General features: G+C 34.3%; 2 protein-coding genes and 2 long non-coding RNA genes across 8 annotated transcripts; all 4 read left to right on the plus strand.

Annotated features, from left to right (window-relative positions):
* Window positions 1-1,757: 1,757 nt before the first annotated feature.
* LOC105964429 (uncharacterized) lies at window positions 1,758-4,802 on the plus strand. Of its 2 annotated transcripts, none has more exons than XR_016031569.1 (3): window positions 1,758-1,935; window positions 4,108-4,333; window positions 4,452-4,802. It is a non-coding gene; the product is annotated as an uncharacterized LOC105964429 (long non-coding RNA). The 2 variants fall into 2 exon arrangements; XR_016031570.1 differs by lacking the exon at window positions 1,758-1,935 and adding an exon at window positions 3,913-3,931.
* A 1,373-nt stretch (window positions 4,803-6,175) lies between these two features.
* Window positions 6,176-8,943, plus strand: LOC105962735 (Pentatricopeptide repeat (PPR) superfamily protein). Of its 3 annotated transcripts, none has more exons than XM_012987060.2 (7): window positions 6,176-6,523; window positions 6,604-6,684; window positions 6,770-6,843; window positions 7,090-7,186; window positions 7,286-7,429; window positions 7,880-8,092; window positions 8,641-8,943. In XM_012987060.2, the coding sequence occupies exons 1-7, from the start codon at window positions 6,521-6,523 to the stop codon at window positions 8,815-8,817; spliced, it is 789 nt and encodes a 262-aa protein (XP_012842514.2). In that variant the 5' UTR covers window positions 6,176-6,520; the 3' UTR covers window positions 8,818-8,943. The 3 variants fall into 3 exon arrangements, with proteins under 3 accessions (XP_012842514.2, XP_012842516.2, XP_088676000.1); XM_012987062.2 differs by having other exon boundaries at window positions 6,183-6,523; window positions 7,880-8,083; XM_088819874.1 differs by having other exon boundaries at window positions 6,187-6,523; window positions 7,880-7,965.
* Window positions 8,944-14,063: 5,120 nt separating this feature from the next.
* LOC105957432 (uncharacterized) lies at window positions 14,064-15,416 on the plus strand. Its single transcript, XR_016031571.1, has 4 exons — window positions 14,064-14,205; window positions 14,303-14,376; window positions 14,547-15,027; window positions 15,152-15,416. It is a non-coding gene; the product is annotated as an uncharacterized LOC105957432 (long non-coding RNA).
* Window positions 15,417-17,053: 1,637 nt separating this feature from the next.
* LOC148770199 (uncharacterized) lies at window positions 17,054-26,205 on the plus strand. Of its 2 annotated transcripts, XM_088819876.1 has the most exons (3): window positions 17,054-17,385; window positions 24,617-24,985; window positions 25,059-26,205. In XM_088819876.1, the coding sequence occupies exons 2-3, from the start codon at window positions 24,623-24,625 to the stop codon at window positions 25,617-25,619; spliced, it is 924 nt and encodes a 307-aa protein (XP_088676002.1). In that variant the 5' UTR covers window positions 17,054-17,385; window positions 24,617-24,622; the 3' UTR covers window positions 25,620-26,205. The 2 variants fall into 2 exon arrangements, with proteins under 2 accessions (XP_088676002.1, XP_088676001.1); XM_088819875.1 differs by lacking the exon at window positions 17,054-17,385 and having other exon boundaries at window positions 24,155-24,985.
* Window positions 26,206-27,466: the final 1,261 nt, after the last annotated feature.

Genomic DNA, 27,466 nt, shown 5'->3' on the forward strand with positions numbered 1-27,466 from the left:
TTCTGATTGGATGTTTAGGTAGTTATTTTTTTGATAACTCAATTTTCGGGATGTATTTTTACATTCAAAGAGGTAGAATATCAAAATACTTACCCATTTTAATACTCCCATTGGAGTGGAAAATTTTAATTTTGGAATATCAAAAAGGTGGTTTATGGATTTGATAATCATTAATCCATTTGATACTCCCATTGGAGTTGCTCTAATAGAGCTGGAGAGATGACTTTTTCAATTTATGGAGCGAATAATTTTTGAATTAGCTCCCTTGATAATAATATATAGATCTGAGTTGTATCATAAATATTTTATTCTATTTTCTGAATAAATCAAAGAAATATAATAATGTAATTTGTAGTCATTTCTTAATGAGAAATAGATTGACAAACTCAGAGAAAAAAAAAAATCAAAATTTGATCATATCCCTTGTTATTTCTGGTTGTTATTTTTATTTTTGAGTAATATAATAAAACGACTAAAAATGTGAACATGATCAAGAGGCATTTTCAATATAAGATGGAAGGGAAGTTTCAAACATTGAGGTTGTCAACACGGTGTCGTATGCGTAGAAACCGAGATCATTTGCAAGCATCTGTTGATTGGTTCAAATGATATATATATGTATGGTGGATATTGTAAGTTGGTTTCGTCGTCGACACTTTGTTTAAGCGTAGACGAAGACTCACTAATACGAATACAATCCCTCAGCTAGGGATAACAATGGTGATTCTATATCTATTTTTGTAGGGTGAAATAACGTACAATTAAAAGAATGGAGTTTAAAGTTAATGGATACCATGTCTTGTGTGATATATCCCATGAACATTTTAAACAACAAAAAACACATTCGTTGGTGGATTCTCCGTGTGATGCAAGAAATGAAATAAAGAAGATGTAAACATATATAGCGACGAAAGTAAACATATATAGCGACGAAAGCGGTTATCCGAACAACGTGTGAAATGCTCAATGTTCAACCAAATAAAACACCGAAGGATTATTAAATATTTGGAACCTATTAACTGACCTGCTTTAAAATCACAAATAAAACTAATATGACACTGAAAAACTTTCAATTGAAAAATAAAATAAATATCGGAAAAATTGAAGAAAAAGAAATTCGGAAAAGAAAATCTGAAAAAAGTTAAAAAATAAATATTTCAAAATTTTAATTTCTTTTTTTTGAAAAAAAAAATCGAAAAATACTTTTTTTTCCAAAAAAAAAATCGATTTTTTTTTTCAAAAACTGAAGGACAAAAAATTCGAAAAATTAAAAATAAAATATCTTTTTCGAAAAATAAAAAATTAACAAAGTATAAATTTTAAAAACAAGAAGAAAAAACTATGTAAAATAAGAAAGTGTAATTCGGCATTTTCATGTAATTGGGTTGATGTTAAGGAAACCAAACATCAAAACGTTATTAAGAAATGGAGAAATAAAAAATTCAAAATTTGATAACAAACATCTTACAAAATGATAGACCTATTATTTTATACCCCGTTTGATTGCCAAGATAAGTCAAGATTACTTAAATAGTTGGATTTAAAATGATATTTGGTTAACCTTACTATTTTCCGGGTCGACCCGCGAAAATAGTTTTATCATGGCTAATATGGGGCTTATAGGGGGATAACTAGTTGTGTCTCCTGAGGTCCAACTTAATAATCGAGCTCTGATATTAGCCACTAAAGACGAAATTGCCCTTCTCATTTTGGTCATATCTCAATTCTCATACGCAATAATACTTTATTTCTGTGTCTGGTAGAAGTCACCAATTCTCAGCGATGCATCTCACCACCAACACCGTTCTCTCTCTCTGCCATTGAATCGTCGGCCTCACTTCACAGGTTAGGGATTTCAAAATCGCTGGCGTATTTGTGTTAATTGCTCGGCTCCTCAATCAACAACTTTCGAAGAACTACATGAATCTGAACTTGGTAAGAATTTCTTTCCCAGTCCAAAATCTATATGTTTTCCGTTAATGGTTGCTTTAAATATTAAATTATATGCTTGATTTAAATATTTTTAAGTAAACACTACAAGAAAAAGGTGTTTTAACAACACTCGATGTGTGTTGTGAAATGATTAAGACAACAAGACGCAGAGCCAAACGTTGTTCACCAACATTTTGTTAAATCCTTGGCACATTTGACAATGTACATATAATGTTGTAAAACAAGGAAATGCCCATTGTATAAAATAGACAACAATGCATGAGGCATGTGGTTATAGGTAGTTAACAACATGCCCATGCGGCTAGTTATAAGTTTTATGACAACAAGTAAAAGCACATGGTCATACGCAACAACAACATTTAAATGTATCAGGTTGAAAGATATGCATATTGTATTCATTTTAATGCAAGCTTTTAGTAAAAATATAAATATACATTATGTAAAAAATAAACAAATATATATTAACTTGAATTTAATGCTTAGATGTTTAATTATTAAAACTATGCGGTTTTATAACAAACGTTATTAGCTTCTTAAATAATGTTAGTATTAGTAACTTAATTCCTAATTAATTAATTGTAAATCTAATTGAAAAATACGACTTATGGCACTACAAAATGTTTTGAAGTAATCTAATTCGACAACATGCGTTGTATTTTGTTACTGTTGCATTAATCGACAAAACACACAAACACGTTGTTGTCTACAATCTCAAGACGGATAGTTTAGAACATGCACTTTTTTTCTTGTAGTAAACTACTTTAACAATGTGCAAAATGCGTTTGTTGTTAAATATATTTTTTCAACACTTACACAACACTCATTAAATGCATGTTGTTAAATATATGATATAACAAAATTCCTTGGTTGCACGTGGTTAAATTTAATTTGTAAAACATTATTTTTCTTGTAGTGAAATTTTATTGATTATTCATGAAATAATCAATTCGTTAAGTGATATTTATATATTTTATGATATTCTCGGTGCTTGGTGAATTTAGTTCCTTCAATATTGATGATATGATCTGGACAAACTGTAGATAAATCTGTTTTATTTGCTTTATATTTTGAATATTTTATCAATTACAAAATTTTTCTGAAAATAATTTGGTGCTGCAAAACATAGAGTTACAGTTATGTAGTGGTAAGCATGTTCTGAGTTTCTATTATTAAAATTGTTGCAACAATGTATTTGTTTGTATTTTTTTGTTTAGTTTATCAATTGTGGGTAACAACTTTGTAATGAAATTAAGTAATGGTAAGTTATTCATTACTTACTATGGTGTACCACCATTTATTTTCTTCGCTCTCAACTCTTAATTGAATCCGTCTCTCTATGACAGTAGACAACTTTGAACATACATTGATAAGAGAAAATGGAAATTTTATAGAATTTGGCATTGGTTTATATCATACTCTTTAATCAAATATGTTGTTCTAAAATTGATTGCACTTCTTCGTTTTCAGACCCGTTGAATATGGATTCCAGGGGGGGACTGCTATTCTTAATATTAGTTCACCAAATTATTGTTCGTCGTGCAATTCTACTTTATTTTTTTATGCCCGTCGAGCACACTTTAGGACCCCAAGCTCAACCAAATATTAAAAAAAGGAAAATATATAGTATGATTGGCAGAATGTCTGACCGGACAAAGAAATTGAACGAGCTACTATATGAGTCAGATACTAGTGGTGTGACCAATGAATACTTTCTTGGGGTTGTGTTATCTATTACAGGATGCTGGCGGACTTTTTGATACAAAATATGTGACTGTCCATGAACAAGTAGCTATGTTTTTGGCCGTATTGTCGCACCATAAATAGAATAATATGTTTTGATTACGTACGTTCTGGGGAAATGGTTAGCAAATGTTTCAATAGCGTAATGAAAGCACTTATGAAAATCCACCCCCTACATCTTTTAAGTCCGGCCCCAGTAACAGAGGACTGCAATGTACCTAAATGGAGTTGTTTTCTGGTATGTCTTCTATGATTAATTGATTATCACTTAATTTATATATGTATGGATTCCTTGTTGTTTGAATTGCTGGTGAGTATGTTTATGATTAATTGATTATCACTTAATTTATATATGTATGGATTCCTTGTTGTTTGAATTGTTGGTGAGTATGTTTATATATGGACTTATCGTAGGGTTGTATCGGAGCATTAGATGGGACATATGTTAAAATGCGTGTTCGGCTATCTGATCAAACACGCTATAGATCTAGGAAGGGAACGGTAGCTACAAACGTTCTTGCAGCATGTTATACAAATATGCTATTTACGTATGCCCTTGCTGGTTGGGAGGGCTCTGCGGCAGATGGGAGAGTTTTGAAAGATGCAATTACCCGGTCAAATGGTTTGAAAGTTCCAGCACGTATAAACTTATTTATAAAAAAATATTGTACTTTTTCAAATGCTATTTCTGTAATATGTTTTATTTTATTCTGGATTTTGACTATATTTTTGTTTCTCATATATATTTCTATGTTCAGGGAACTATTACTTATGCGACAATGGTTACACGAACGGCGAAGGCTTTCTTATCCCTTATAGAGGTGCGATGTATCATTTGAAAGAATGGGGTGATAGCAGTAGACTTCCACAAAACTATCAAGAATATTTTAACATGAAGCATTCAAAGGCTCGCAAGGTGATTGAACGCATCTTTGGAAATCTGAAATCACGTTGGTTAATTGAAATCCAAACAATAACAAATATTTGTATTGTTTTGAATTTGTTCGATATTACAATGAAATGTATATCTTTTGACATCATATTTTAGCAGATCTTCTTCATTGTTGAAATGAAATTCAAACAATGGAAGATGCATATTTTGTTATGAATATTATGGTATGTGTATATGTTATTATGAATTCAAACTATGGCAGGTGAAAAATGTATATATTTTGTTATGAAATGTATGCAAGGGATTTTTTTTCCTTTAGGGATTTTAATTTTGAGTTATTTTATTTTATTCGTTTTTACTTATTTATTTTTTTATTATTTTTTTATTTTATTAATTTTGATGTATTTATAAAAAATAATAAGCAAAATATAGGGGGACATGATGATCTATGGAAAATATTTGATAGAAATGAGGATTTTTTTCATTTCTTTTTGTTTTTCCAATTGAAAAATTTTAAATACGTTTTTTTGCTATCTATAGTATGTAAGGGTAATTTGGTATTTTTCAAGTAATTGGGGGTGTTATAAGAGAACTAGTACTTCACTCGAGCATTGCACGAATGTCAGTAATTATGGGACAGTAGAGGGAGATAAGGGAAATGGAAAATGCAGTCTGACAGGAATCCTATGTGTCATGTTTTTTATTCCCAAAAAAGTTTAGGGTTTCTCGAAAATAACACACGTTACTTCTTTTATATATACGATATAGATATAGATATAGATTCTTCGTATCATGTTCAACACATCTTTCTGTCAAGGTAGTGACGTATACATCTCATCTGTTTAGCAATATCTATAAGTTGTATTGTTGTTTGAGTAATGTCACTGATTGAACCACGCTAGTGATAAACTTGCAAGTTATTTGAATCACTATTGTGTTACTTCACTACAACTGTGTTTGTTGTTAAATCAGTTATTTTGCACAAAGAATTCACATAGTGTAGTAGATTGTATTCCATGAAATAGAGTTATACCATATGTTTTAAATGATCTCACTTAATCTTTATATCGCATTTTGCGCGCTTCGCGTTTTCTTCTTTTTAATATTTAATTGAATTTTATGTGTTATAACTCTGAATTAATAGATAAAGTTTATCTTTGCTTGGTTCATTTCATTATTGTTTACTTGAATTGATGTTGTTCTAAAGATATAGTCCTTTACATATTTTTCTAATTTTGAAACTGACATTCGTGCAATGCTCGAGTGAAGTACTAGTTCTCTTAAAACCTTTAAACTTGCAAAAGTGTTGAAGTGCAAACCAAATCCAACGTCGGTTTAATATGGGAAAGATCATCATTTTATAAAGATGAAATATATATCAACTCTATTGGTCTGAGGCCTTTTGGGGAAACCCAAGAGCAAAATCAATTGGGTTAGTCCAAAATTGGACAAGATCATACCAATATACCAATATGAAGTTTGTGTTATCCCGTGCACCAATAAAAAGCATGAAAAAATGCAGAAATTAATTTCTAAATATATCTATTTATTTGAATAAAAATCTTAAAATATATGGACTAAGTTGAAACATTTGAAAACTTGAGTTGAGTCAGAACTAAATAAAATTGTCGGCGTCACAAGCCCCTAATCCATTTCCGCCGCCACGAAGAACACAGTTATCCGATAAATCGCCGCCACGGGTGCGCGTGAGCCACATAAATTGCCGTTCCGGCGGATAAATCGCTTCTTTTAGATTTTACAACACGCCAGCCGCTATATGCCGGGAACTTTGTCGCGGTGGCCCCCGTCCCGGCCGCTGTAGCGGCGTTGCAAGATACTCAAAATATATTGAATTCATGATTTTAGGGTTCAAATTCGTAAATTAACTATTTCAGTCACTAATTTTAGGGTTCAATTCCGAGATTTTCCTACGAAATGGTAAATGCTTTTTTGAGTCCACAATTATAATTTTTATTCACTTATTTCTGATAGGAATCTTTTAACGAACCATATTTCAGGCTTTATGCGTTAAATCAGATCTTCCGCTGTGGCCTTCGTTTCAGAAATTCAATGTTTCCTCTTTCTTAAATGCATCAAAGGTTAGTGTTAATTAATTTTATTTTCATTCTGTAAAAAAAATAAGCTGTTGTTCTGAAATATAATATTATTAAATTTTGTGTTTAGTTGAGGGCTATCTCTCTAAAACTCAACCATGGCCAAAGTGACCAGCCTTTAATCATATCAAATACTGGTGAGAAGTAGGTGATTTTTTTTCTGTTTTTCTCTGATTATTTTATTATATTTTATTGATGGAGAAACGAAGTACAGTTAAACCTGTATAAATGAATACAGTCGGGGCCGACAAAATTCTATTAATTTAGCAAAATATTAAATTATCGAGCTAATAATTTAGTACGTTTTTACCAGTAAGAAATTATTATTTAAACGAGGTTATTAATTTATCGAGGTTCTACTGTACATTTTATTTTGACATGTGGATGTAGGAAAGTAATTCGGAAGTCGGGAAAGAAGGAACACCACTTGTGGCAGAAGAGAGATTCAGCCGGTTCGGGACACAAGGCGCTGAATCTTGTTCAAACGGTATTGCGTATAGAATTGGCCTTTCGATTGTTTACAATACTCGTTCAATTGTTGAAATTCGACATTTAATGTAGAAATGAAAGTCTACAAATTTGGCAGATATGTAGACTTCCGAATGAGAAAGAGGCGGTTTATGGGTTCTTAGATGAATGGATAGCGTGGGAGACTGAGTTTCCGTTAATTGCTGCAGCAAAGGCTTTGAGAATCTTACGGAAGAGGAACCACTGGAAACGTATCATTCAAGTACGCTTCTTTCAAAATTAATTTAAAAAAATAAAAATATATATGGATTATTAATCTTGCGGTGTTGAATCTTTTGTCTGATATTTATGCAACTCCAACCATACTCTGTTTTTTAGCAGTGTTGCGTTCTCGTATAAAAAATTGATTTTAGCCGACAGAATTATTAGCCGATAGATTATGTAAATGTCTTTTATAGAATATAAGTACAGTAGATTGTAAGATCTAAACCGGCAGGAATGAGTTAATAAACAATAATTTGGTTACTGAGTTTGGATTGTGTGAATGTATAGAAATATACGTCATGAATAAGTTAATAACCAATAAGTTAACAAAAAAAACGACGAAGAAAAGAAAAAGAAAAGAAAAATTGGGTATGTAGAGATGCAATCGATATTAAATTTGTTGAGTTTGGATACATTTATAAGAGCAAATATTTATTATGTGGATCAGGTAGGCAAGTGGATGTTGAGCAAAGGTCAAGGAGCAACGATGGCAACCTATGACAGCCTGTTACTCGCGTTCGACATGGACGGAAGGTTAGACGAAGCCGAAATATTGTGGAACATGATTTTGCAGACTTATAATCGCTCTATTCCGAGGATGATATTTTCGAGGATGATATCCTTGTACGACCATCATAATCTGCCCGATAAGGTTATAGAGGTGATTGAATATTATATTATATGGGTAAATTACAACCACCCCTGAGGTTTGGTCAAATTACGAAAACCCCCTCATGTTTGGGTAATTACAACCACCCCCAACTATAAATCTTCTTCCACGTCCACCCTTGCGGTTTCAAGTTTAGTGGAATTTTCAAGATTATATGAAATATTCTCAATTTTTTACCAGTTCGAGCTCCACATTTTGAAGCAAGATGATCATCAAATGTGTTTTTTGGTTTGTACATATCAGATTGTGGTGCATTAGAAACTGTATTTTTGCACAAAACGAGTACAAACTAGAGAACTTTCCACATAATCTAGAAGATTTTGTTGAATTTGACACCGTTAGTGTTGACGTGTATGAAGATTCATAGTTGAGGGGTGTAGATGTAATTATCCAAACGGGAGGGTGTTTTTTTGTAATTTGACCATAACTCAGGGGTTGGTTGCAATTTACCTTGTATTATATTGATTGTTTCCTCAATTTGCACCGCTTTTATTAACTACAATGTGCTGAAAATTTCTTGTATGGCTGTAAAATATTAGGTTTTTGCTGACATGGAGGAGTTGGAAGTGAAACCGGACGAAGATACCGTTCGAAGAGTTGCACGAGCCTTTGAGGCGTTAGGTCAAAAGGACAAAGAGAGACTGGTTATGAAGAAATACCAAAGTAAATGGAAATACATACATTTCAAGGGGGAAAGGGTAAGGGTAAAACGTTGATTTATCGGTTTGTTACTATTTCACACAAGAAGCAAATGTAGAATACTAAAACTCAAAAAACCGAGCGGACTTGATGATTCCGTTTAATTAATGATATATTAAGGTCATGGTTCGTTTTTATGACAAGGAACCTGTGCTGTTTGTCAAAACGTAAACAGATAAATCAGCCATATGATATACACATTCACAAGCGTTATACACAAGTGTAAATTTGCCATTGAGTTTGGGTATTGAGGAATATATTAATAAAATAAATAATTTGGTATTGATGCCGCCAACAATACATTAATTTGAATCACCTCAAAACAATTCTTGAACCTGTAATAATTATTCGAGAAACAAAACAATTCTTGAACGAACTTCTTGAATTGGGAGAAACCTCCTCTCTCAAAATGTAAGAAAAATATTATGCAGTAAAGAATATAAAAAATTTATCTAGAATAATTTATTTTTTTAACATATCTAGAATGATAATTGAACTATTTATATACCAAATTTATTTAATTATGGGCTTGATGTATTAATTTGGGCTTAACTATAGTCGACTTATAATTATAAGTTGAGCTATTTACAAATAAGTCCATCAATGATTTCTTATTGATAAAGAGATCTAGAAAAATCCACACATGGTCCAGATTTTTGTAAAAGACTAAAATAACTCATTATACTTAAATATGCTCTAATTTCATCCTTTAACCTCAATTTAACCCCAAATTTCACAAATTATTCAATTTTGACCTAAAACACATTTTTATGGACAATTTCGTCCGTCACCGCCGTTGACCGCCGGTCTCCGGCGTTGACTTTTTTTTTCCACCGGTTTCCAGCGTTGACTTTTTCGAAAAAAAAATTCTTCGCTTAAACAGCAATATTGCTATGACTGACAGTAATATTAAGTATATTACTGTTAAACACAGTAAAATTTAACTATATACTACAATTTAACACAGTAATATTGTTATATTAATCTCTAGCACAATAATATTAACACAACAAAACTCATTATTATTGTGTAAGATTAATATTACTATGTTGACCATTCAACAAATGTAAACATAATAAAAAAACCAAAAGAATTAATATTACTCTGAGTGACAGTAATATTACTATAACAACAGTAATATTACCGTCAACCATAGTAATATTACAATAATAGACAGTAATATTATTACGTTACTCCGTGAATAACTCAAACAAAACAAAAAAACTCAAACAAAATAATAATATTGATGTGGTTGACAGTAATATTACTATAACAACAGTATTATTACCGTCAACCACAATAATATTACAATAATAGACAGTAATATTATTACGTTACTCCGTGAATAACTCAAACAAAACAAAAAAACCCAAAAAAAAATAATAATATTGATGTGGTTTACAGTAATATAATTACGTTGACTTGTCAACAAATCAAACAAAATTAAAAAAAAAAATAACAAAATCAAAATAATAATATTACGTTAATTTACTGTCAACGGCAGTACAATTACATAAATGTATTGTCAACGGTAGTACAATTTTATTAATGTACTGTCAGTGACAATATAATTACGTTAATTTACTGTCAGTGACAGTATAATTACCGTTAATGACAACATAATCACGGTCAACGTTTAGCGGCAGACGTACAAAAAAAAAAAAAAAAAAAAAAACCGAAAAAACGAAAAAGTCAACGCCGGAATCCGGCGGGAAAAAAAAGTCAAAATTGGATTTTTGTGGTCAAAATTGATTAAATTGGGGTTACAATTAAAAATTAGGTGTAAAGGGTTGGGGGTAATTTTGTCATATACATGAATTTTTCCTTTATTTGTAATTAATAGTAACGGGATGAGCTTATTGGTGAAAGAGATATAGCCCATAAACCTAAAATAATAAAGATGCTTGTTAGGGACTTATGCACAAAAACCCCTAATCTTTATGATGAATTCTACTATAATATAAATAAATAATAGATTCATCAAATAATATGATGGTTGTATAAGAAGATTCGTTATCCGATTTTGGTATTTATTTTAATTGTACTTATTTTTACTATATTTTGATAATTAAACTTAAATTTTATATTCGTCTTAAATATAAAATTATGACTACATTTAGTATACTACAAACACCGTTAATAGTCAAATGGGTTGAATGTTAAAATAAGGGGGTGAGTGTATTTTTCAAAATATGAGGAGTATGTGTTACATATAGTATAGTACAAGGGGATAAAGTGTATTTTACCCTTGTTTTTTAATATTTTTTTTATTAATATTGATGTTTGAGTTACAGTATAATATTTATAAAATTTACTTAAGTAAAAAATAAGACTAATGATTAAGTACTTCCTCTGTCTCATACCAAATTGGGGGTGGTGTACCATTTGGTATGAGATGAGTTCCCCCAACCTTTCGCAATAAAGATCGCCTGAAACATCTAGAATCGTCGCAAGAAGGTCCACCTGAAATCACGTTAATGGTCATTGCGGTGGACGTGTTGATGCTCTCCCTCCTTGCGACCTCTTGGCCGCTCGTGATTTCGACCATGTCATCATCTTTCTTCATTTTGATGATCACATGGAATACTTACAAATTCTCTTAAATGTCCTCGTTGTATTTGTCTTTCAATCTTCGGTTTCAAATTGAAGCAATCCTATGTATCGTGCCCCTTGTTGCGATGCAAACGACAATATTTATTCGACTTCTCCCTTTTTGCATTGTTCATCAAGGGTTTTGGAGGTCGGATCAATCCTTTTTGTTTCACTACAAAAAACACCTCACTGAGATGCGCATTGAGGGGAGTAAATTGTTGGGTTTTATAAGGGATAGCACATCCATCCTCTTTGTTGGACACCTCACGTAGCCCCTTCTTCAAATTTTCATTTCTTCTGAGTTAAGTTCATCATCTCTTCAGTGCATATATATTTATCCGACCTGTCTAATAACGCGACAAGGTTATGTGGTGGCCTTTCTGCTACAGACTTTCTGAACCGTCGATGCAACAAGTTTTGTTGAATTATTCCAACTAAGAGAGCATGATCACCAGACGGAATTTCTACTACATCTTGAGACAAACGTTGCACATATTCTTTTAACAATTCATGCTCTTATTGGATAATGGTGAACAAGTAAATTTGGCGTCCTCAGGTATCTTCTGTTGATGGAGAATTGATCCATTGTTGATGGAGAACTGATCCAGAAACTTATGAGTGAATTGCTTTATATTCTCAACAGTTCCTGCAAGAAGTTGATCGAACCACTTCAAAGTATTTCTCGAGGTTATTCGACAATCTTGCAATATGCGGCATCACTTAGACAGTATAGATCTGCTTAGCTATCCACCTGTCCAAATGCTCATGCGGATGGCTAGTTCCCTCATAGTCTAGGAGTTGTGGAATCTTCACACCTGCCAGTAGAGGCTCGGCCAAAATAGCTGTAGAGAAATGAATTTTTCGATTTGACATAATTTCTTAGAGGCTTCCTTCAACATCGGATGCGGCAACATAAGGCCTTTCCCTCGCAATTGGAATGCTTGACTCTCGTTGTCCAGCTGATCGTTGAGCATTTGATGGCTTGGGTTCTCTTCGCTTGAGGAGAACTTCTCTTTTCATGCATGCGAATGTGCCAGGTGCCTAGGGTGTCTCCTAGATACGAATTGTGTCGCTCCTTCAGGTGAGCCAGTTCGACTGTGTGATTTTGAGGCGCGACTCGGAGATTCACATTCTTATCCATTCTGAGTAGCCACAAATTTTGCCATGGCTTCCCCATTTGTCTTCTTTGTAACTTCTTCCATCATTGCCAAAAGTAAATCTGGGGTCATTGTAAGCGTGACGACGCCATCGGGTAGATTCAGAGGCGGTGACCTTTGATTTCCTACAACTTGCGGCTGATCATGGGTGGATTGCTCTTCTTCACCGCTATCATCGTGGATGTTCTTCGAGTTTGCATTTTTTAACACAGTAGCTCCATGGTTTCCCACAGATGGCGCGAAAATGATGCGGTCAACAATAAACTAACTCGAATCACCTCAAAAAAATTCTCGAACCTAAAACTATTCTTCAAGAACCAAACCAATTCTTGAACAATCTTCTTTAGTGAGAAGAAAACGTGGTGTTTCCTCCGTAAAAAATACACGTTAGGGCGCCGGATCTTGGCTCTGACAAATGGTCTCCGATCGATGCTTAAGTCAGTCCAAGTCCTTTATAAATTTCATTCCATAAATGCCCTCCATACACAAAATATGAAATATGCACCAAGTAATATTTAAAGCACGTTTATCATTTTTTATTCTGCATTTAACATTTTCATTTTTGCCTCTAACATTTTTTTTATTATTTTTTTTCGTAGAACACATTAATCTTTTTGTTTTCTTTTCATTTTCGTATTTTTTCGCAATTATAGAAATCTATTTTTTTTCTTTTTTTTCTACATAATATTGAAAATTATGATTTAAAAAACAAAGTCGGTCGTAGTCATCTATAGACACCCGTAGAAAACCGTGGGAAACCGTAGTAATCCGTAGACATCTCTGATTGCATATTCTTGAAACCCTAGCTCATCCTTTGAACCCTAGCCGCCAGACACCCATAGTAACTCATAGACATCAAATAAAAAAAAATTAGATCCGCCCCACCAAATGCTAGATCCACCCTCCAAACCCTATATTCCTGACGCCAAGGCCACCCACCCCATCCACGCCGCCAATGCCTACCCCATCATCACCTTACCACCACCATCATCCTTGAACCTCGAGCGCCGCCGCTGGGCCAGCGTCATCGTCCATGGCCCAGTGCCGCGCCACCACAACGCTTTCTCCCATCGCCGTCGCTTCCTTACGTTCATAATTGTCATCCCTATGCCGCCACCTCCACTGTCGTTGTCTCGCCATACCCACCACCTTCCTCAATCATGGAGTGGTGGCGAGAAGAAGAAGAAGAAGAAGAAGAAGAAGAAGAAGAAGAAGAAGAAGAAGAAGAAGGAGGAGGAGGAGGAGGAGGAGGAGGAGGAGGAGGAGGAGGAGAAACGTAAATATGTAGTTTATAAGATTTATGCCTATTTTGCTTCAATGGATATTGGTGGATGGATCTCCAAATCCATCCGGATCTGTGATTTGGTACACACTAAAGGATGAACCTGGGCCCGGGTACAAATCCGGCATTTTTGGGTATACAGATCAGACCCATCGAGGTGGGTTAATGTAATCCATTGCTTTTTCAGCCCAATTTTATACGTGCCTTTACTAAATTGCCCTCTTTAACTTAACTTAATTACGACCTTACCAGCTATAAATAAAATTTCTCTTCCACATAATTTTTTTTTGGGTGCCCTAACTCTGAAATCTTGCTATTGATTTTTCATATTGCTTCAAACTCAAAAAAACCCAGACAAATTGAAGAATTTTGAGGTCATATGGGTTTCGATTTTCTAATATATTTACGTTGAAATCTTGAAATCGATTCACTGTAAATATAATTTAAATGTATTCGTTTGTGGTTTCGCAGGTGGTTTCGGTTTCGCTTCTTGTAGATGTTTCGGTGGTTGTTTTTCTCGGTTTTCTGCTACACGTCGATTTAAGGTTAGTTTTCCAATGGGTTTAAGCTTTTGTAGATTTATCTGATTTTTTTTTTGGTATTCACACTACATAGTTATGGAATATCCTTAATCGAAAAATAAATAATGACCCATGGTGGTTTGAATTCCAAAATACTCTGTTTTCTTGAATGGAACTGTTTGTTGGCTCTGCAGATATCCCGACATATCGAATTTCATAGTTTTCTTCGATTTCGAGACGGAGAAATTCGGCCAGATTTTTCCCAAGCTATGGGGTGGACCAGACAAACATTGATTAGGCAGAGCATGAATATCGGAGTTCTTGGAGGTAATCTCTATGTGACTGATGATACTTTTAATTTCGATATATGGGTGATGAAGGACTTCGGGAATCGAGATTCGTGGACAAAGGAGTTTGTTATTAATTCAGCGGCTCATACGGGCGAACCCATCGATGGACCTTTTAAGCCGTTGCAGTTTTTCAAAAACGGCAAGATTTTGATGCTGTGGAATTGTGATAATTTGGTTTGCTACGATCCGAAATAGAAGGAGTTCCGGTTTCTTGATTTCGGTGGGGTTAGAAATGTCGGTAAGATTGTTCCTTACACTCCTAGCTTCCTTCCTCTGAAGGAATCTCTCATGGTCGACAATTTGGTAGTGCAGCATATGCCTCGAGGTACGATCTTTTTTATGGTTTGATTTACTCGTAAAAAATATGTGTATATACATTTCAAGTTAATATGAGATTTGTACATTTTTATGAGTTTTATATGACAATTGTTGGTCCTGTTTGTTGGCAGAGGATCCGGATCCGAGCGAAGATCCATAATTTCCGAGACGCCTAATCTGCGATATGTATTTCAGTATTTTGGGATGAATCTTTTAATGTTTCTTATGTTCCTATGTAGCTTTTGATCATGTCTTAAATTTGGTACTGTGTTTATGTAATGTTCGGTCTCAATGTTTTAACGATTGTGATTGTAATAAAATTTGGGATATCCATACCTTCTAAGTTTAAATTTTGTGGAATTTTCACATTTATTATTCCTATTTTTGTGTCTATAATAGTAATATAATTGAAAAATATGGGCTATTTGACAAAAAATCCCATTCAATTTCTTAAGAAAACTGTATTTCAAGTGAGGTTGGATTTTAAAAACATGAAAATTGCTACTGTAAACAATTGGGGTGGGAGCTGAAATTTGTGAAGAAAATGGGGAGAATATTATATTAATATAAATAAAGCTGGTAAGGGTTTTTGTGTAATTTACTACAAAATAACAACCAATCAAGCAAACCATACATGAAACATACATCTTGGATTTAATCCTACATCAACAAATCCGACCAACCAAGTGCAATATTTTATCCACCAAAACCGAATCCCTACATTGTATTTTGAAAACAATGAGTTTTTTAGTCATGTAAGTTTACTAGTTGAGAGTTTTAGTCCATCATATTTCAAAATCAGAATTTTAATCCTGTAAGTTACAAAAGTTGAGAATTTCGGTCATATGACCTGCTATAACAGGTAATTCAATGGTTTGTTCAATGAGTTGGCATTTAATTAATAAAATTAAATAAATTAAAAATAAACAAGATGATGTGGCCGATGAGTTGGACGATTTTGGAGGGAAATAAAACATATCATTAAATTATATTTTATGTGATGAAGGAAATACGTATTTATTTATTTAATGAATATTTCATAGTTTTCGATTGATAAAAATAGTAATTAACTATATTCTATTATTCCTATGGATATTTGTTACTCGATAACGTATTTTATGTTTGGATGCTCTAGAATGTTATCATTAAATTATATTTTATGTGATGAAGGAAATACGTATTTATTTATTTAATTAATATTTCATAGTTTTCGATTGATAAAAATAGTAATTAACTATATTCTATTATTCCTATGGATATTTGTTACTCGATAACGTATTTTATGTCTGGATGCTCTAGAATGTTTTTTGGTACATTTAATTTAATAGATAAATATATTTTATTATTAACTTGGTTAATTCGTAAATGTGTGTTTGGTTTTTTATACTAATTATAATTGTTGAATTTGATTACTTGTTCACTTTTATTGTGATCACTAAGTATAGATTCATAAAAATAAAATATTTAGATAAATATGAATTTAGTTACTATTTTTATCAATTAAAAGCTATGAAATATTAATTAAACATTAGTTACATGCTTTTAAATATGTTAAATATTTGAATATAACAAAAAGTTAATATATAAATATATACAGTAAATCCCATTATTTTGGTGTTTTTGAAATTGAGGATTAAATTTTATTTCAAAATCATCCAATTCATTAGCCACGTCATCTAGTTTATTTTTACTCTATTTATTTTTATAAATTAAATGCCAACTCATTCAACCAACCATTGCATTACCTGCTATAGCAGGTCATAGGACCAAACTTCTCAACTTTTGAAACTTACAGGACTAAAATTCTGATTTTGAAACGTGGTGGACTAAAACTCCAAACTAGTAAACTTATAGGACTAAAAAACTCATTTTGCCTTTTGAAAACTAAACTTTAATCCCATCCCAACCCATCACCCCAACCAAAAGAACCCTTAGGCCTCGTTTACTTCAATATATTAGCCTATATATATTATTTTAGTACAGCCCAGTAACATGTTTACTTTACATTATTCTAATACTAGAGGCCCAATATTGATGAGCAGCCCGGCAGTATTTGACCCTCATCCAAGGATCTCCCATACCAGCTTAGGGGTGGGATGTGTAATACTCTTCCTTAGTATTAATGTTATTTTACTCTTATGCACTCACTTTTCACCAAAACCTAATTTTTTCACCTGCCAAAAAGGAAACAAATGGGAGGGAAGTACAGAGAGGGAAACCAAATATTTTTTTTCAATACATATCTCCCAAAAGCAAAAAGAAAGAGGAGATAAAAAAAATATATTATCAGGCATTGAAAAGTAAAAAGAACAAAAAAATTGGATTTTGAGGCAAAAAAACCGTCACCATTCTTCAAATCAAGCAGGTATGATATAATTTCTTTTTCCGTAAATCGCTAGTTACACTTGTTGTAGAAAAATATGATTTTTTTTCCAAAAATTTTAAAGATCTTATTTGCCCACCATATATTTTGTTTTGTTTGTGGATTTTATGATTTGTATGGGCAAATTGCTCAATTTAATATTGTAAATCTGCCGTGAATAAGTATTGTTGAAATATTTGAAATACTCAAAACCCGTCATATTTTTTATACAAAAAATTGAGAATAATTGACCAATGTTTCGTATTTAGGATGGATGTCTCGAGTATCGAGGATGAGGTTCTACTTTGTTTGCAAGAAATTATTTTTGAGTGTGTCATGTTCTTTACCATTTGTTTTGAATATATAAGTGAAGAAAAAACCCGTGAATCATCTCAATATGAGCGTATTAGATACAATAGAGTGTCAAGAGTTCCAGATCAAGTTAGAAAATTGAGTCGTATTATTGATATTAGTGATATATCTTGTATCAATAACTTAAGAATGAGTAGAGATGCATTTGGCCGTTTGTGCCATATTCTAGAAAATACCGGAGACCTTCATTGTAATAGAAATATCAGCATTAGTGAACAAGTTGCTATGTTTCTTCATATTCTTGCTCATCATACGAAGAACCGTATTGTTGGTCATGAATATGAAAGGTCAGGCCGTACGGTTAGCAAATATTTCAACAATGTTTTGAATGCCGTCATTAAACTACACCCTCTATTTCTTGGCCGCCCGGAGCCCGTAGATGCGCAGTGTACAAATGAAAGATGGAAACTATTTAAGGTAACGAATATTTGGTAGTTTGTGCTATGTAATCATACAATGCATGAAATAGACATTATATCTAACAATTTTATGTTTCATTAATGGATTTTTATAGGGTTGTTTAGGTGCTCTAGATGGTACGTACATCAAGGTGAGGGTCTCGGTAACAGATAAAGGTCGCTATCGTAATAGGAAAGGAGATATTACCGTAAATATTTTAGGAGTGTGTGATTCAAACATGAAGTTTATTTACATCTTAAGTGGTTGGGAGGGAAGTGCTGCAGATAGTAGAGTTTTGCGAGATGCAATTACTAAAGAAAATGGTTTGCGTATTCCGAAGGGTAAGTTATTTGTTCGCTAATTCCGGATAATTCTAAATTTTAAAAAAAATATCTTTTCATAGACAATAAAAACTAATATATATAGATGTTATATATATTACAGGTAGTTACTATTTGGTTGATAATGGATACACAAATGGAGAAGGATTCTTAAGCCCTTATAGATCCGCTAGATACCACTTGGATGAGTGGGGTGAAGGAAAGTGTAGACCTCGAAATAAAGAAGATTTTTTTAACATGAAGCATTCAAGAGCCCGTAATGTGATAGAGCGCTCATTTGGCTTATTAAATTCACGGTGGGGAATATTGATACGCGTAAAACCTACGTATGAAAAACCGCAAGTGTACAGTATCGCGTTTTGTAGAATAGTGAATTCCAGATATCGATCCACAGGGAATTAAGTTCCTAAATCTACCAAGTACCGTAATTATACTATCCTAAACTCTATCTAGACAATCGAAAGGGTGGGGGATGAAATGAAGCTAAAGGAAACAATAATAAAAACAACGGTCCGCCAGGACAAGCAAGGAATTCCGACGTGTGATGGCTTCTAGGGTAAAATCCACCAGTGTACTATCGATAAAGATCTACAGATCCGAATCTAATGTCAATTCTATATTCGCTAACCCAGACACTAAAATACCCTAACCCCCGTCTCCAGTGTAGTTAGAGTCTACCCACAGGTCCGACGTCTCCGTTCAGAACCTGATATTAAGAGAGCATTTAGGTCAAGTCCTTAAGGGCTACCCGAGGTGCATCACGTCTCCGTTTCCACAACCCGAGCTATGTTTTCCTAAAATCAAACGAGAAATCCTCTCTCGAGTTCATTCCCATTTACAATCAATTCAACTGTTGGCCAAACAATCGAAAGCATTTAATACAGGAAAACATAAACAGAATCAAAGAACGACAAATAGATCACAGATCTGGAAATCAAAATCAATATATACAAGGTTTCATTTCCCTAAAAGAAAATGCTCAGTTCATTAAAAACATAGCATCCAAATGAAGAACACGAGAAATCATAAACTAAACGTAAAGAAAAAGCTTATGAAAAACCCGAGTCGAAACCCTCGTCGAAGCTTCCCGCGAAGAACTGGCGAGAACCGAAGAAAAACCGAAGAAGAGGTCGAGAGAGAGTCGAGCGATAATCGAGATATCGAAAAATGAAAAGGAGACCTTCTATTTATAGTTAGATATCAAAGAAAAATATCTAGTCTCGATTTATGTGCCCAGATCGCGATCTGGGCTTCTTGGATCGCGATCTGGCAACCTCGAAAACTGCCCACCGCCTTCCCAGATCGCGATCCAGGAAGTGCGGATCGCGATGTGCCCCAACTTTTCGCTGCTACTGGAATTTGCCACCAGATCGCGATCCGGTGATGCTGGATCGCGATCTGGCCTCTGCATCAACTTCAAACACTTTTTTGACCCTTTTTCAGCCCGAATTCGACAATTGTACATTTCACAAAAGTTGTAGCCCTTGAAGTTAGCTTTCTAAGGCCACTTGAATCAGCTCAATCGGAGGTCGTATGAAAAAGTTATGCTTGAAATACCAAACACTGCCATAATCCGCGAGAATGCACTTTTGCACGTGTTTGGTTTGATTCTCGGCTTCGCTTCCAAAATCGTCTCGAATCGGAAAAAATAGCTTATCTTTACCTAAAATATAAATAAAACAAAAACAACATAATATATACAAATAAAGCCGAAAACTCGTACGAATGAAGACCAAAACTCGAAGAATTGATAAGTGAAAATCATGCAAAATGAACACTTATCACACCCTCAAGCTTAGATCTTTACTCGTCCCGAGTAAATCAAAACAAAACAACAACAACCCAAAAACAAAAACGACGAAAGCAAAAAAAACTAAACCTAGGCCACTAACGTAGGGAAACACGATTGCATTTAGCGTATGCAACAAGCCGTTGAACCCCTGGGTACCCCCAAAGGACGAGTTGTGTCTCGTGAGGGTTTTCAGACAACACACCCACAAAGTTGCCGGATTGGTCAAAGCATTGCAATTAATTCGAAAGATGAAACGAGCTAGATAACCTAAAATCTTAGAATGGCATACGGCTTAAGGTATTCGACTTTCTTACCGACGCAATTAGTTGTTTCTACACCAAAATGAAAGATAGACTCAACAATCCGTAATTAAACAATAAACACAATTATCGAGGGTTTTGAGTAGAAATGTGGGTGAAAAGTAAGTTTTGATTCAGAAATTCAAAAACTCGAGTTGGGCATAAGTAGGTCTATTTATTCAAATAAAAGAAATGACAACTACAATATTTTTGGTGATTTTCATCACAACTTTTTTCTTTTTTCATTTTTTTTGAAACGGGCATAATCGTGACTCGTGCAAGGCCCGACACCACTGTGTTATCTCCCTGACCCATTTATCGAACTTTAGTCCAAGAAACCCCCAAGCTCGACAACTCGGGAGACTTAGGCGACGAGGTGCACCCAACGGGTTAAGCTCGAATCAGAAAGGCGGGGAAATCAGAGCGTGAATCACAACAATACCACAAATTATTATTTTTCTCTTTTTTTTTTTTGTTTTTTTTTTTTTTTTTTTTAAACATCGAACATAAAATAAAAACGTAAAGACCATTGATAGAACTTTTAGCCAACAACTGGAAATCGTGAACACATAATTCAATTCTAACTCGCCCCCCAAACCTTAGACTATTATACCCCTCAGAAAAGTGCGCTCAAGCTTAATCGGAAAGGATTCGAAAGGCTATCCACACAAGTTGCAAAAATGCAGTCGGAAGGTACATCTATAATTAGCCGGTTATCCATAATTTTAATTTTAAAATCAACTAGCCCATCTACTAATTCATTAATTGCTTTGCTTCAATAGAATCCGGAAATGCAACTTACACTCGATCCTAAATGAAATGCATGTGACAAACATAACACAATTACGGAAATTGAAGTACATAAATGAAACTAAATTATATGATATGCATGCAAAAGACTAAAAAGAAAAAAAAAGCTAAACTCACCCCCAAACTTAAATCATGCATTGCCCTCAATGCGAAAATAAAAGAAATGAGAAAGAAATACGCCCTGAACAGTCGTGCCGCAGATTGATCAGTGTTCTACGGTTGCGAAAGTGTTCTTTGGTTGCACGGGGTGCCGTGAATTTTGGCACCGAGGGCGAATTGCCGAAATTGTCTAGACTTCCCGACTTCTTACTCTTCTTTCCTTGGGGACGAGATACCGGCAAAAATCAAGAAAAATGGGTGAAATTTAGCTTTAAATAAAAAAAATGCAAAATAAAAGAAAACTAACAAAATAAATGACGAAAAATAAATAATGGGTTGCCTCCCATTCAGCGCCTGTTTTACAGTCGACGGCTCGACACAATTTGGACGGATTTTGTCCAATCCAAAGCCTTGTAGATTGCGCATCCATCCGTCAGTCTTGATACATACTTTGCAATCATATCGTGGACTAGATTGCAATCTTGTAATGACCATCCCAACCCATGGTACTTTTCGTTTGCTTTGGAAATCAGTCGGTAGGAGACTAGGATGGGTTGCTTGCCTACCGATCTCTCAAACTCGTACACAAGATATTCGAGCTTTGGAGTAAGCTCTACCTCAAATCTGAAACTCGTCTCCTCGCTCACACTCAAATCCGGAGTAGCAATGTGGATAGGATTTCGTTCTTCAAGTTCCTCTACCATCATCTTCATCCCACTCTCATCACACACAAAAGTATCTACAGAATTGGGATGAATAATTCCCTCAAGGTGCTCAACCTCATCGTTCATACGAAAATCTGTAAATACCTTGTTGTCTTCATAAAGGATGGTCGGATGTGGTTTATGAATGTGACATCTCTGAAAATTTTCGAAAATATTTGCCAAAAAGTGGAGTTCTTCTTGTAGATAGCAGAAGTGCTCATTTGTTTGTGCAATTCCATTTTCTGGGTTCAACCTTCGATGTCTTTCAATATCCTCCAACTCATGTTGAATGTAATCAGCTCTGGATTGAATCTTGCAAAGAGAGAGATCATAAATCGAGGCCATCGATGTATACAAATCTGCTATAAAAAAAATCAAAAGAAAAAAAAATGTCTAAAGTAAAGTAAGGATAGTTGGTAACGATATTAGTAAATTCAAGATTAACTAAGTCCCCGGCAACGGCGCCAAAAACTTGATACGCGTAAAACCTACGTATGAAAAACCGCAAGTGTACAGTATCGCGTTTTGTAGAATAGTGAATTCCAGATATCGATCCACAGGGAATTAAGTTCCTAAATCTACCAAGTACCGTAATTATACTATCCTAAACTCTATCTAGACAATCGAAAGGGTGGGGGATGAAATGAAGCTAAAGGAAACAATAATAAAAACAACGGTCCGCCAGGACAAGCAAGGAATTCCGACGTGTGATGGCTTCTAGGGTAAAATCCACCAGTGTACTATCGATAAAGATCTACAGATCCGAATCTAATGTCAATTCTATATTCGCTAACCCAGACACTAAAATACCCTAACCCCCGTCTCCAGTGTAGTTAGAGTCTACCCACAGGTCCGACATCTCCGTTCAGAACCTGATATTAAGAGAGCATTTAGGTCAAGTCCTTAAGGGCTACCCGAGGTGCATCACGTCTCCGTTTCCACAACCCGAGCTATGTTTTCCTAAAATCAAACGAGAAATCCTCTCTCGAGTTCATTCCCATTTACAATCAATTCAACTGTTGGCCAAACAATCGAAAGCATTTAATACAGGAAAACATAAACAGAATCAAAGAACGACAAATAGATCACAGATCTGGAAATCAAAATCAATATATACAAGGTTTCATTTCCCTAAAAGAAAATGCTCAGTTCATTAAAAACATAGCATCCAAATGAAGAACACGAGAAATCATAAACTAAACGTAAAGAAAAAGCTTATGAAAAACCCGAGTCGAAACCCTCGTCGAAGCTTCCCGCGAAGAACTGGCGAGAACCGAAGAAAAACCGAAGAAGAGGTCGAGAGAGAGTCGAGCGATAATCGAGATATCGAAAAATGAAAAGGAGACCTTCTATTTATAGTTAGATATCAAAGAAAAATATCTAGTCTCGATTTATGTGCCCAGATCGCGATCTGGGCTTCTTGGATCGCGATCTGGCAACCTCGAAAACTGCCCACCGCCTTCCCAGATCGCGATCCAGGAAGTGCGGATCGCGATGTGCCCCAACTTTTCGCTGCTACTGGAATTTGCCACCAGATCGCGATCCGGTGATGCTGGATCGCGATCTGGCCTCTGCATCAACTTCAAACACTTTTTTGACCCTTTTTCAGCCCGAATTCGACAATTGTACATTTCACAAAAGTTGTAGCCCTTGAAGTTAGCTTTCTAAGGCCACTTGAATCAGCTCAATCGGAGGTCGTATGAAAAAGTTATGCTTGAAATACCAAACACTGCCATAATCCGCGAGAATGCACTTTTGCACGTGTTTGGTTTGATTCTCGGCTTCGCTTCCAAAATCGTCTCGAATCGGAAAAAATAGCTTATCTTTACCTAAAATATAAATAAAACAAAAACAACATAATATATACAAATAAAGCCGAAAACTCGTACGAATGAAGACCAAAACTCGAAGAATTGATAAGTGAAAATCATGCAAAATGAACACTTATCAAATATTGCGAACTTCATCTCATTATCCCATCAAAACTCATAATCGTATCATTATGGCTTGTGCATTACTTCACAATTATATTCGAACTGAAATGCCAATAGACCCTATTGAACATGAAGTTCCAGATCTCGAACAAGAACCCATTGACCCGATTGACTACATTGGCGTTGTTGAGTCTACTCCGCAGTGGAGTGGTTGGAGAGACAACGTAGCTACATCTATGTACAATCAATGGAGAAGGCGATAATAGATTGTAACAACTGTTTTATATAGTGAAGATGGTTGGGTCAAAAATATGTACGATTGTATCTGTTGTATTAGACATTATTCAGACATTGTGTTTGTATTTTAAAATTCTTCAAACAATTGTTTTGTATTAGCAAGCGTTTGGTTTGTCTTGCATATTTTTTATAAATTTTAATTTTAATCAACATCAGACATATCTTTTTGTTTATGTTGTTATTACAGGGATCAATGGATACTCAAGGAAGTAGCAAGAGTGGGTGTAGAGCTGGAAAAAAATCTGACAAAAGTCATCGCATTTGGTCAATGCGCGAGGAAGAAGCATTGATAGCTGCTTTAAAGGATATCATTTCCGACGGGTGGAAATGCCCAAACGGATTTCGTACCGGCTATTTGGGTATTTTAGAAAAATCTATGCTACAAACATTTCCTGGATCCGACCTACGTGCCGACCCACATATTAATTCAAAGATCCATGTTTGGAAAAGGACTCACGGGACTTTGCAAACTATGATGTCTCGTAGCGGATTTGGTTGGAATGACACATCTCAAATGATATCAGTAGAGGACGATGTTTGGGAAAAATTTGTAAAGGTAATTTCCATCTAAAATTTAATTAAAATTTATGTTTGATATAACTGAAATTTAATTTGGTTATAATATGCAGACTGATCCCAATGCACGTACAATGAGGTTTAAATCTTTTCCATTTTACCCGGCGTGGACTGAAATTTTTGGAAAGGATAGAGCCACTGGGGAGCATGCCGAAGATTGTAACAATGCAGGTAATGATTACTTGCCGGTATTCGATGACGATGCGAATGGAAATGGATTTGACAACGCAAATGAAAATGGATCCGATAATGAATTTATGTCCGTCTGTCAAGAGCAAGGAAGTGCATCTGGAAAACAAAATCCATCAAAAAAAAGAAAGGTAGCAAACCCTGATAATGTTAAATTCGTAGATGCAGTTCAAATGTTTTGTTCACAAACTGATTCAAGGCTTGGGGAGATTGCAAAACGTATTGGGTTTGAGTTTGATGCTTCCGAGAAGCGAACAAAGGTATATGAAGCTTTGTGCAAGATTCCGGGTTTGAATCTTACTGAAAGAACATACGTGTCAATGCAACTAGCAAAAGACAAAGAAATTTTAGACTTGTTTTTTAGTATCCCCGATGATGCAAGGGCTGAGATGACTAGGCTAATGATAACAAGACAAGCTCCGTAAGGGAGTTGGTTCTCTTTATCCCCTTCGACTTATTTTGGGATATTTTTATGCCTTACGACTTATTTTGGTATTTTTTGTTATATATTTCGAAACCTGCTGCGAAATGTATTTTTGAATGTAAACTAGTTATTTGTAGGGCAAGAGGGGATATTTTTCTTTAATGAATTATTATTTTGTAACAATTGTAATGCAGTGAATATTTTTTGAAGAGTTTGTGCTATGTAATGCAGTGAATATTTTTTGGCATTTTTATTAACTCACATTTGTTGCAGGGGAGTGGCTAATTAAACATTTGATTTTGGTATACCTATTTAAATTCCACACAAAGGTGCATAAGCCCTAATTTTAGAGTAGGTAGATTTTTTAAGTTTTAGGCGATAAAAGTTAAAAATGGGCAGTTTGGTCACATCTCATAGAAATATTCATCAGTACATTGAAGTAAACGTGGACTTTGATAAAAACAACTTCATCAATATTATGAAGTACACACAATATATATTATATTACTTTTCCTCATCTCTCAATTAGTACTCCATTTTATCAATACACCCACATCCCATATGGGATAGTAAACGAGGCCTTAGGGTATAAGGGCAAGATAGAGATTAATTTTTTTTAGGGATGTGAGTCATATATTATTTCAAACTAAGGATTTAATAAAAAACAATTGATTTAAAGTTGTCATTTAGTTCAAATTATATTTTGTTTGAGGGACTCATAGCATATTACCCGTATAATTTTTTCAGGAACACACCATATTGTTATTTTCCTCCAAATAACCAGAAAAAAAGGGCTAAACTAAGATGAGAAGAACGATCATCATGACAATCAAATTGCTCCTATAATATTCTAAGGGTGCAAATTTAGACCGGCTGGCATGTTTTAATATGAAAATCGGATGCCATAGGATGATTGACACGTGAATAGTTTAAATAAAAGGGATAATTAGCAAGAACCCCCTTGTTGGTTGTAATACCTACACTCAAGTGCACGTATCGTACAAGTGATATAGTGGACAATTAAGTTTGGATATCGAACCCACATGGAATATTTAATTACTTAATCCTAGACGCTAAATTATAACAATTATTATCAAGCCCACCCTACACAGTCGACTTTAGAGAGAATTAACTAAATTAAACTAAATTAAAAGGCAGGCAAAAACAAGAAAGCAATTTAAAACGACAAGAAAGCAATTTAAAACGAAGATTTAATCAAGGTAAGCAAGCCTAGGATTTTATTCTTCCCCCTATGTGATTATTATTCCCCCAAGTCCTTCAATTTAGCAAGTAATTGACCCAGATTATTAACCTGAGATGCTAAATTAATCATAACCCGCTTCCGCGTGTATTACGATTCTAATACCCTAGATTCAATTACTGTATTCCTACGCAATTAATTCTAGAACATAACATTAAACACAAATCTCAATAATGGTTACCTAAGAGATTAACTATATTCCTATGTTAATACCACATAGGCTCTTCTACCACAATTCTAATTATTAACCCGATCTTCTGATTCATGCGATTAACAATAACATAAAAGCACATAAAGTGGCCAGTTTCATGAACTTAATAAAACAAGTAGAAGAAATAATCCGGAATTAAAACTTGCATAAAATCATAGAAAATGGTTCATAAATCCCACATAGGGTTCAAAATAAAATCCTAGAAATAAGTAAATTAGCTACTCATGATTAAAGTAAAAACGCAAATAAAATAAGTCATAAACGATAGATCTATGCTTGGAGTCTTCAAATTCTTCGTCTTCGTTATTGCTTTGTTGCTCTTGAAATTGCGTAAAAGATCGATGCCCAATTGTGTGTTTGGCTTGGTCTTATATAA

Source organism: Erythranthe guttata, chromosome 6 (genome assembly GCF_056151865.1).
Source record: "Erythranthe guttata isolate IM_541 chromosome 6, IM_541, whole genome shotgun sequence".
In the NCBI taxonomy this organism is placed as follows: Eukaryota; Viridiplantae; Streptophyta; class Magnoliopsida; order Lamiales; family Phrymaceae; genus Erythranthe; species Erythranthe guttata.

Excerpts from the sequence above, each read along its gene's own strand:
- LOC105962735 (XM_012987060.2), top strand. Across the intron at positions 7,187-7,285 it reads CGCTGAATCTTGTTCAAACG|ATATGTAGACTTCCGAATGA; the intron begins GTATTGCGTATA and ends CAAATTTGGCAG. Across the intron at positions 7,430-7,879 it reads ACTGGAAACGTATCATTCAA|GTAGGCAAGTGGATGTTGAG; the intron begins GTACGCTTCTTT and ends TATGTGGATCAG.
- LOC148770199 (XM_088819875.1), top strand. The coding sequence starts at position 24,602 with ATGTTGTTATTACAGGGATCAATGGATACTCAAGGAAGTAGCAAGAGT. Across the intron at positions 24,986-25,058 it reads TTTGGGAAAAATTTGTAAAG|ACTGATCCCAATGCACGTAC; the intron begins GTAATTTCCATC and ends TATAATATGCAG.